We start from the raw sequence: 11,897 nt of genomic DNA, 5'->3' as shown, positions 1-11,897 counted from the left end.
ACGTATCAGGTATTTAATACTGAATTTGGACTCCTTTTGTCTTCGGATCCATGTTTTCAATGCCTTTTGATCCACTGGCTTTAAATGACTCGAATTGATACGAGACTCGTATCTAAACTGCTTCTCGTGCCTGTTTCACTTCCTCTTCTCGTACCTGTCATCTCCCGTACCTTTTTCTTAATTGTTATACTTTGACTATTTATCCAGTCCACGTGTCACGCCACGTCATCTTCAATATAAATTCAACTTTTTCCTAATACAGCTGATAACTTGTATCTGCGGATATTACTGCTATCTGCATCCATTAATTTAATATCCTTGCCAAATTGGTAGCGGCCACTGATGCATAACCGGAGAAGGGAACGTGATCAAACTGAGGTAATGAATGCTTTTATTTTGTTTTAACTAACTATTTCTCCAAGTGGAAAAAAAGTAGAGACTCCCCCAGGAAATACATCATATTCTCCAATGCAAGCAAAATTAAGCAAGCTGGGACTCCCCCAGGAAACACATGATGTTCTCCAATGCAAGCAAAATTAAGTAAACTGGGATACAGGATAAGTGCCTTCGCCATCAAAGTATAACAAAGTTCGACCTTGCTCGAACTGACTTACAGGCTAAGTGCCTTCGCCATCAAAGTTTGATAAGTTCGACCTCGTTCGAACTGGGACTCAGGCTAAGTGCCTTCGCCATCAAAGTGTAACAAAGTTCGACCTCGCTCGAACTGAGTTAAAGGCTAAGTGCCTTCGCCACCAAAGTTTGATAAGTTCGACCTCGCTCGAACTGAGTTACAGGCTAAGTGCCTTCGCCATCAAAGTCTGATAAGTTCGACCTTGATCGAACAACGACAGGTTAACATTTCGATAAGTCAAAATAACACCCTTTAAGGCTAAGGGCCTTCGCCAAAGAAGAAGAATTCGACCTTGATCGAACGACGACGAGTTAACATTTCGATAAGTTCGAAATAACACCCTTTAAGGCTAAGGGCCTTCGCCAAAGAAGAAGAGTTCGACCTTGATCGAACGACGACGGGTTAACATTTTGATAAGTTCGAGATAACACTCCTACGGCCAAGAGCCATCTCCAAAAAAAAGGGGGTCGACCCTTATGGCCAAGGGCCATCACCAAAGAAGAGGTCGACCCTAACAGCCAAGGGCCATCGCCAAAAAGAATTCGGCCTCGACCGAAATAACATTCGGCCTCTTCCGAATCAACATTCGGCCTCTTCCGAATCAATTTTCGGCCTCGACCGAAATAACATTCGGCCTCGTCCGAATCGACCTTACGGCCAAGGGCCGTCGCCAAAAAAGAGGGGGTCGACCCTTATGGCCAAGGGCCATCGCCAAAAGGAGGAGGTCGACCCCTATGGCCAAGGGCCATCGCCAAAAAGAGGAGGTCGACCCCAATGACCAAGGGCCGTCGCCAAAAAAGAGGGGGTCGACCCTTATGGCCAAGGGCCATCGCCAAAAGGAGGAGGTCGACCCTTATGGCCAAGGGCCATTGCCAAAAAAGAGGGGGTCGACCCTTATGGCCAAGGGCCATCGCCAAAAAGAGGAGGTCGACCCCAACGGGCAAGGGCCGTCGCCAAAAAAGAGGGGGTCGACCCTTATGGCCAAGGGCCATCGCCAAAAAGAGGAGGTCGACCCCAACGACCAAGGGCCGTCGCCAAAAAAAGAGGGGGTCGACCCTTATGGCCAAGGCCCATCGCCAAAAGGAGGAGGTCGACCCCAATGACCAAGGGCCATCGCCAAAAAGAGGAGGTCGACCCCAACGGCCAAGGGCCGTCGCCAAAAAAGAGGGGGTCGACCCTTATGGCCAAGGGCCATCGCCAAAAAGAGGAGGTCGACCTCCCCATCCGAATTTCTCAAACTACGATTAATGAAGTCCGCTCATCGAGCTCGACCAAGAGACGACCTCAATAAGCGAAGGGACTAACTGTATGGGTCAAAATTAGATCAGAGAAATTCGTCACGCGGAAACATAAGATCGTGGTCGGACAGGCCAAGGTCGGACCGTCATCAATAACCAAGGTCGGACAGGCCAAGGTCGGACCGTCATCAATAACCAAGGTTGGACCGTCATCAAACTGCTAGTTTGCTTTGGATTACTCAAAAGGGATATTCTACCGAATATTCCCTCTAAATTGTACCTTTTTTAGGATTTTCTATGGATACCCCCCTTATAAATAGGAGGGGAGGACTTCCCAAAAGGGGGGCTCTCTCTCTCCCTCTCCCTCTTTCTAGAAAACATGTAAACACACCTCCCCTAAGAAATGAGAGGATCTGTGGTCCCATATCTTCATCAGGCCCAAAAAAGGGTCATAAGGTTCTTGTATTTTACTATCATTCTTCTGGATTAAATGAAAGAAGATCCGTCTCACTGAAGATCGGGTGAATCTTTTCCTTTATTCATATTTTTGTTACTTAATGCATCTTTCTTTATGCTATTAAATCTGGTTATAATCGCCGTCAACATTTATACTCGACTATGTTTTTCCATTCATCTTACTCATCTCGGATCTAGAGTTAATTATCTTTAACTAGGATTTACCCCTTCATCTTCTTTGATTGATTTGCTTAAAAAGTATTTTACAACTTTTAAGTCAAACAGAGACAAAATGACAAATACGCACGAAATATGCATAACAAACACAGGGGAAAAAAAGAAGCAATACTCCAAAGCAACAAACAACAAAAAAGAAGAATAAAAAAGAGAGTAATTTGCAGTGAAATACTAACCTGAACACTCTGAGACCCAACGGAGAAGACAAGGAAGAAGGTAGACTAAGGGAAAGATCTAGACGAAGAAGACCGATAAAGAATTGGATGAGGTGGCCAGTCAATAAATGTCGCTTGTAACGGACACATCTGTTATAAGTTGTGAAAAGTTAAAAATGCCCTCAGATGGTCGACCATCTTCCCTTTTCTATATAATAGAAAACTAGCATCGAGAGTTGTTGTTGCCTCTTTATGTAGCTCTACTTAAGTCTAATAGAATGACTATGGTGTTCTATATTTAGAGATACTCTAAGGTCGTGTATGATCCTAAACTAATGCTCATTCCAGTTGTATCAAATGGCGTGAAGGGACTGAAATATGGTGTAAAATTATGTTGTCTGACAGATTTCTGCCACTATGCTCTAACTTTGTGACAATGTTGGTCACTTTTCTTATACTGGAGATAGTTTCTTTTTGACTGATATATGTTGCAGTAGCAATTGATGAGAGCTATTTGTTTAGCTTAGACATTAGAGCATAAACTTTATCCGAGTAGTATAAATTTGGGACTGGATTATAGTCTGAGGACACAGTGGATGAGATGGTAAAATTTTTGTACCAAAGTTGTGGATTTCCTTTAAGATTTCAGGTTGCCAAGCATTGAATTTCGAACACATAATTGTTGTTTGCAATACTTGACTATATTTGATGTCTGCATATTGTGCATCAGATACATTTCTGTTAGGCCTTTGTCTATCTTGAGCAACATGCTTATCTCTTGAGGTTGCACTTTTTTGTATTTGCAGAAAAAAGGCATGACTCGTGCCAGATTTATCTATGAAATGTCCTAAAATTTAAATTAATCTTGAAAGAGACAAATGCTGGAGGAAGATGAAGAAAAGACAATAGTGAACATCAACTCTCCACTTTTGAAAATGTGTGATACTAGACAAAAATGACAACTTGCAAATCTATGTTGAAACTACCATAGGCTTGAGCAGATCTTCCAATATCTCACGTGCTTGCAATAGCCGAGCATCAATTATCTCCACTGGCAGTTCAGCCTCCACAATAACATGAAGAGGCTCATTCAGGTGCTCATACCCCGGTTTGCCCCTCATCATTTCTTCCTTCATATGTCAAAAGTAAATTATCATGTTACNTTCTGCTTTTCCTTTCCACTGACTCTTCACCAAAGATTCATAGTACAATATCCCTCTGTCTCTCAGAATATCCATTTCTGCAACACAAACAAGAATCCTATCACAAGCCACTTCTTCAAGCTTTGGTGCTTCATCAACAAAAGGATTGATCAAAGGGTCATCATTTCCTTTATTTGATGGACAAACATATTTCCACCATTTATCCACCATTGCTTTTCTTGGATCTTTAACCTCTATACCAATAGGTTTTTCTCCCCAGAAATATGGACTAATCATGAGCATCCCAGAAAACTTCATTCCTAAAGCGCCTTCGTCTGATTTCCCAGCTCTGATTGCCATGAAGTGTGAAATATTAGCACCTGCACGAGTTAATTTCACTATAGTTACTAAATTATATCTACTAAAATCGATACATACAGAAGAAAATGTTATTTATTGTTTCAAATATTGTACCTAACCTAACAGTAAAGTCAAAAAATAAGGGTAAAACAATTTTTTGTTTGTTATATATGAACGGTTGAATTTCCTCGAAATAAGAAAAGATTCTTGTGTAGTAGCAATTTGGATAAAAATTTGCTTTATCTCACAGCTTCAAATCGTAGGTGTGACATTTTAATTTTTTTTAATCCCCTTACATAAATACTTGACTCGCTACAACCAGGGGCGAAACTACATGTCTTAAAGGGTGGTCAATCCACATTTCATTGAAAAATTACACTACGTATATAGGTAAAATATTAGATTTTAAAGTTGTATAACATATACAAATATCCTTTGCCGGAATTCTTTTTTTGACTTCTTTCAAGTTTGAACACCTTGAGAAAATTTCTGACTTCGCTGCTGACTACGAGCTAATATAGCATATGTGATCGTTGAAGTAAATAAACTTTACCCACTAAAATAGTAAAGTAAACGTCAAATTATTGTAATTAACACGTACCTGCACTATCTCCAGCCAAGAACACACTATCAAAGTTAACAAGCTCATTCAACCAAACTTCAGACCCATGTTTTGAGTTATGTGCAGCAACCCATTTAAGAACAGCCCAAGAATCATCATAAGCTGTTGGAAGAGGATGCTCTGGGACTAATCTATAATCAACCGAGACAAGAACAACATTAGCTTTGGACACAAACACATTGAGTGAATCATGGTACTTAGGATCACCAACAGAAGATATACAAAATGCTCCACCATGAAAGTAAACAACTAAAGGAAGTTTCTGTGATTTTGTTGCTGAATTTGGTCGATAAATCCGAGCAGAAACGCCAGTTTTAGGATTAACTAAAACATCTTTGGAATAAACACCAGTTTGAGGATCATAGGTTGCTGGTGCAAATTCAGTACCTACAAGTCTTTTGACAGTTCCATTTTTGTACACTTGTAAATAAGGAAAAACATCGTGGACAATTTCAAGATTGTTGGTTGTGTCCATTTTTTGTTTTGATGGGAAAAGATAAAAGAGAAGTGATTGGTAAAATAATGGGAAGGAAAGAAAGATTGATGGTATACAAAAGCTAAAGACACCATTTTATGAGGCTTATATTGCGGCCTATGACCATTTAAGTGGGGCGGCTCTGCTTTTTGTTTTTTTTCATTCTTTGAATCATTAAATTAATTTATTTATTTAACTTTTTTAAATTGGGGGCATTTGCATATATACCCGCTTTTTGGGTCACGTTTTAACTTGTACCCGCTTTGCAAAAAAAATTACAAGCGTATCCACTTTTTCGCGTAACTTCAGCATACTGGCCTGAAGTAGCAAAGGCAATCACGCAAACTTCAGCATTCTAGTAGACGGACCTGAAGTAGCAAAAATTGCTGAACCAAGTGTGCTGAAGTTTTTGTTTGTAATTGCTGAATTTAAGCATTCTAGTGCTGAAGTTTTATTCTCTATTTGCTGAAGTTTTTATTTGTAATTGCTGAACTTAAGCATTCTAGTAGCTGAAGTTATTTAGTTCATTTGTAAAAACTTCATCACTAAATAAGCTGAAGTTTTTTTGTACTGAATTCATTAGTTTTATCATAAAGCTTTTTCAAAAAGCTCAGCAGAAGATGCTGAAGTTATTTAGTTCATTTGTAAAAACTCCAGCACTATATAAGCTGGAGTTTTTGAAAAAGCTTTCCAACATACTAGATAAATAATCACCTTATTCTTTCATAGTGTATTACTACTATAAAATAATCAGATTGTCAACAGTATCTAAATCATAAATTTTGGAAATAATAAACGTGAAAAGAACAGAATTATCATGAAAAGAATCACTAAGTGTGACCTTAAACTTCCCGTATCACAAATTATTGTCTACTAACGTACGTAATTATTTATAATTTATTTTTAAAAATAATCTGATAAACATACAGCAGCAAAAGAAAGAAGAAGGAGAAAACGAAGGAGGAGAAAGGGGGCTTAAGTTGTTTAAAAAGTGGGTACAAGTTAAAACTTTAAAAAAAAAATGGGTATAGATTAAATGGGGACGACCAAATAGGGCGTCCCGTGCAATTTTTACTTTAAATTGTGGTTCAAGATAATTTCCGGACCTTGATTATTTGACCATCAGGTACTTACTAGGTGGACGAAAGAGGGTTCACTCGAATCCCATTTGTCGAAAATTACACAGTAGACATAAAGTTAATATTTGTTGTGTATATATATTAAGTGTAAAATCCTCTTAACTTCTTTGCGTGTTTAATTTTTTTATTTTTTGAATCCTCTTGGTAAAAAATTCTGCTTCCGTCGCTAATTAGTATCTTTGATCACTTATTTAAGTTCACCCGACATTTTTATTTCTTTGCATATTTAAAACCGACTTTCCATAATTTCTATCCTTCTTCATTCACCTCTTGACTACACACTTTGGTGCATTCATCAACTTATTTATTAATTATATATTTCTTAAAAATGATAGTGCTTAAGTCATTTTGCCTAGTCCACATCAAAACTTAGGTAGATATATATATATCACCTTGTTATAAAATAATAAAAGAAGAAGGGTATTGCAGAGAAAAGTAGGGAGAGGGAATTCTTATTGATTTTGGGATGAATTACAATGGAACAGGACCCCTCTATTTATAGGGGAAAAGTGACTTAGCCACCAAGTAACAAGCCTTAAAATATGGACATTCACCTTAAATAAAAATTCTATTTATAACACTCCCCCATAAATGTCTATTCAATAGATAATGTGCCTCGTTAAAACCTTAACTAAAATAAAACACAGTGGGAAAAAATTCTAGTAAAGGAAAAAGAGTACACATGTTTAGAAATACGCCTTTTGGTTGCCTCGTTAAAAACCTTGCAAGAAAAACCCAGTGGGATAAAACCTTGTAAGGAAAAAAGAGTACAACACGTATTAACTCCCCTTGATGAGAGCATCAATTCACATCTTTAAGCCTTTGCATCCCAATCTTGTGCACTAGCTTCTTGAAGGTTGACGTCGGCAGAGATTTGGTGAATAAACCCATATTAACTCCAATGAATATGTTGCACCTTGAAAATTCTCGCTATCACATTATCATGCTTATAGTTATAGCAAGATACAAATGTGCACAAATTGCACTTAGGATGTAGTACTTCATGACCAAGAATTCTATATGCTTTAAGCAATTTAAATCCTTCAGAGATTGTCATATATAAGTTAAGTCATATAAGTCATATGAATGGACTTTAATTAGATGCATATCAAGTTTTCATGTCATGCTAGACAAATAAGATGTCGAAAACTGATTGCACATATCATTGACTTTATACTTTTAAGTGTTTGAACAACATGTCCAAAACTACATCCCTTTCATATGAAACCAATTCTACTTGAATTGTTTCTCTTCCATTTTGGCTAGTATTTTTGTGCATGTATTCGACATACTTAAGATCCTCATCTATACTTAGCGCTATGATAGATGTCGTCGACGAGCATTTTATATCGGTTCCAATATTTTTTCATAAAGACATAACATAGAGATCTCTTAATCCATGTTTTCAGGTACCTGAACCTCTCCTGAGATTTTATGAATGTTATGTCATGTGATCTTTTAGATCGCTTACCTTCTTATTATGATCATTTTGATCATTTGCTCATCTTCTTTATCAAGAAGTTTATTTGAAACCGATTTGTCTATACGCTTTAAGCGTACCATAGACTTTGTCCTTCTAGGACTTATTCTAATATGAGCATTTACAGTGAGAATATAGTTATTTGGGTCAGCAAATGCGTCTGCATGCTTTGCAATATATTGCAAATGAATTATCCTTTTATGAACTTCAAGTTCATATTATTTTATTTGAGGATCTAGATGTACACATGATAATTCATTCCACATAACTTTTTCTCGATTGTTTATCATGTCTCCCCTCATGTTAGAAAAACTAACTTGTTTCCTCAACTTTAAGAACCTATATTTGTGCGTTATGGTGTTAATTAAAATATACACCGCACATCAATAAATAAGATTGGAATTATTTGGTTCCTGACCCTGAACCACTTGTAAGGGGAGAAAATAATATACTTTCGTATATAACGTATATCAAACTGATATAGCTAACTTTTTTCTCATAAGCAATAATTTAACTATTAAATGGAGGCACTCAATAAATAATCTTGCTAAACCAGTTATGATGTAAACCAACTTATCAAGATAAACTATCTCGAATAGAAAATCTGGAAATTATGCTCTAAATTAAATTATTGAGCAGGTTACCTCGCAAACACCAGGTTGCGGGTTAATAATAATCTCACATGTAGTCATCTCATAGATGCCTATTATGTGGTATACATGGCAAGTGAATGAGCTCATATTCACCTTTGATATTTCCAGCATTCATGGGATACAATCCCAATTTTAGTTGGTATATTAATTAATGAGAACAAGCAACATAAGAGAATTCGTAAACTTTCTAGTTCTTTAATATTTACCCATGTGAATTCTCTTTTATTTTTGCACATTATACTTAAATGATGGCTAAACCAATAATACCAACTGGATAAATTATCAATATTGATAAACTTCAGGTTTACACCATGACATGTGCAATTATGAATAAACTCCAAGCTTATTATGATATGGGTTTTTATATCAATAAACTTCTACTGTGGCATCCTTTTGTTTGTTAATAATAATCTCACATATAGTCATCTCATATATGCCTCTTATGTGGTATACATGGCAAGTGAATTGGCCCATATTCACCTTTGATATTTCCAGCATTCATGGGATTCAATCCCAATTTTAGTTGGTATATTAATTAATGAGAACAAGCAATATAAGAGAATTCGTAAACTTTCTAGTTCTTTAATATTTACCCATGTGAATTCTCTTTTATTTTTGTACATCATATTTAAATTAACATGGCTAAACCAATAATGCCAACTGGATAAATTATCAATATTGATAAACTTCAGGTTTACACCATGACATGTGCAATTATGAATAAACTCCAAGTTTATTATGATATGGGTTTTTATATCATTAAACTTCTACTGTGGCATTATTTTGTTTGTGTAGTGCAAACTGGAGAATAAAATGAGTAGCTTTTCACATACATATTGCCCTGCTATAAGTTGTAGTAATAGAAGATATTAAATCTTTCCTTTATTTATAGTCTCAATATAATCAACCGCTTTCGCATATACTTTGGAAACTGAATAAGTTTCTTTGAGACTTACTACAACACAATACCTTATTAGTAATCAATTGTGTTTCTCCAAAATAGTATAATTGGCTCTTGCAGAGTTTTCAATTAATTTTGTAGTACCACATATTCATCAACATCCATATGGTGAATATCTCTTTTAAAGAGAAAGTTATACCATTATGGTTATGGTCAAAATTATATGCAAGATCTGTCTTGCATTACCGTTGTCTTTTAATAATCACAATGCCAAAATATTTTGGCATACAATAAGTACGTGACCCATGACCATTTCATAGTAATGACATTATTTTAATATTTCCTCTCAACCCTCATTCTAGAGGTGAGTGTGGTATATACCACTAGCACGCTCATATTCTTCAAAAAATGTATATGTATTCATAAATCACATGTTGTCACATTCATATCATGAATGAACCATAATAATTTATATGTGCTTTACAAAATCTCATGTCAAATCGATTTTTAAACATTACTTTCACAAAGTGAAGGATTATTTGAGAATCTTTATTGTTCTCATTACCACAATGATGACGATTATAATTTCGTCTATTGCCACGTCCACATCCATTGATACATTCAAAGTAATAATTTTGTCTGCTTTCACACTTATCATATATTGCTATCACATTCTCTTAGAGGAATGAGAATGAAGCAAATTCAATGGCACAATTTCCAATTCTTTGCCACAATCATACATGAATTTGATCATGGCAAGGTATAGAGATTTTACCACTTTGGGTGGTTATAATTTCTTACAAACTCTATTAGAGTTATAATCAAAATTTATTGTCTTTGCTTGTATTTAAAATCAAATTAAAAAATTTCATGAATTTAAAAGAGAAAAATAAGGTAAAATACTTACCTTAAATCCAGAATTTAATCATGAAGGAAGTTCATAGAACTATTGACAATCATTATGCTCAATCCCAAAATTTCTACTCAATTGCTTTGCTCAATCCCAAAGCTTCTACTCAGTTGATCAGAGTCTCGTGCTGATAACGTCTTATAAAATAATAAAATGAGAAGAGTATCGAAGAGAAAAGTAGGGAGAGAGAATTCTTATTAATTTTGGGATGAATTACAATGGAATAGGACCCCTTGATTTATAGGGAAAAGTGACTTAGCCACCAAGTAACAAGCCTTAAAATCTATCTAAAATATGGACATTCACCTTAAATAGAATTCTATTTATAACACACCTAACATTTGTTTCGTAAACCCAATTTTTTATAGTTTTCATATTATTTCATTAATCACTAAGTTACATATTTAGGCGTAATCATCGACTTGCTTATTCATAAAGATGAGTGAAAAAACTAGACATGCCTACTATTAAAGTCAACAACTTTAGGAGGAAAAAACAAAAGTCACCCCAAAGCATTTTTTTTTTATTACCTTTCAATTATGATATCATCCCACGAGAGAACATTCTCCAACCTTAGGAGCTGGAGCCTGGAGATAATGATATCTCGGAATAAATATTTTAATATTTTTCACCTTAATATCTTGACTTTACGGGGATAATAATTTCATAAACTAAACGACAAATTTATCGGTGTGTATAAATTAAACGAGTGCTTAGCATATTATTTTATGTGGCACATTCGAAGACGAGTGCACGCTTAATTATAAACTTTTTTTTAATGAAAAATTATTTGTACGATAGTGATTAATGAGTCAACTGCGAAATCGCTTGAATGTGGATCAGGTGTTGTACAACTGGACTAGCAATTACAGGCTATGATTAGTGACTGAATAATACTTCCTCCCTTAATTTTTACTTGGCACGTTTGACTTTTCACGCCTCTTAAGAAATAATAAATGAAGTGTATAATTTACCATGATACCCATATTAATTTATGTATATTTTATTGGATTTGAAAAAATAATTTGATATGAGTAATAAATACCGTGGGTATAATAGGAAAAAAATTATCTTCTCTTGATATGCGTAAAATGATAAGTAAAAATGAAAATCTATTTTTAATATACATGCCAAGTAAAAATGAATGGAGGAAGTATATAATAGAGTTAGTTATTCAACTAATTAAGAAACACCTCCCTTACATTAATGGACTGCTTGCCATTAAATAGATAGAAATTCATTAATGCTTTGCAAAAATGGACTCACCGTTTGTATTCAACGAAAAGTTGTAGAAAATACAGCAGAAGAAAGATCTATAATATGCCTTCACGGATGGCCCAGTTGGTTTGGAGGACGGTCATTCATTATCTGGGATCGATCCCCCTTCAATGCCTTCTGAGTCGAGCTTGTCGTACAAGGCCTACATAGTGCGGTTTACATCTTTTGTGTGATTTGCAGATTATTATACAGCGGAGAATTTACTCAGTGCGCAGAATAC

At 35.6% G+C, this 11,897-nt stretch overlaps 1 protein-coding gene across 1 annotated transcript; it reads right to left on the bottom strand.

The window, feature by feature from the left end:
* Positions 1-3,880: 3,880 nt before the first annotated feature.
* LOC109221574 (probable carboxylesterase 2) lies at positions 3,881-5,408 on the bottom strand (the record flags this gene model as incomplete). The annotated part of the gene is given in 2 exon segments (XM_019386049.1): positions 3,881-4,239; positions 4,821-5,408. Coding segments are annotated over 2 exon segments (855 nt in total), but the record flags the coding sequence as incomplete, so codon positions are not given.
* Between the last annotated feature and the right edge of the window lie 6,489 nt (positions 5,409-11,897).

This window comes from Nicotiana attenuata, unplaced genomic scaffold (genome assembly GCF_001879085.1).
Source record: "Nicotiana attenuata strain UT unplaced genomic scaffold, NIATTr2, whole genome shotgun sequence".
Classification (NCBI taxonomy): domain Eukaryota; kingdom Viridiplantae; phylum Streptophyta; class Magnoliopsida; order Solanales; family Solanaceae; genus Nicotiana; species Nicotiana attenuata.
This window is presented reverse-complemented; position numbering and strand designations above follow the sequence as displayed.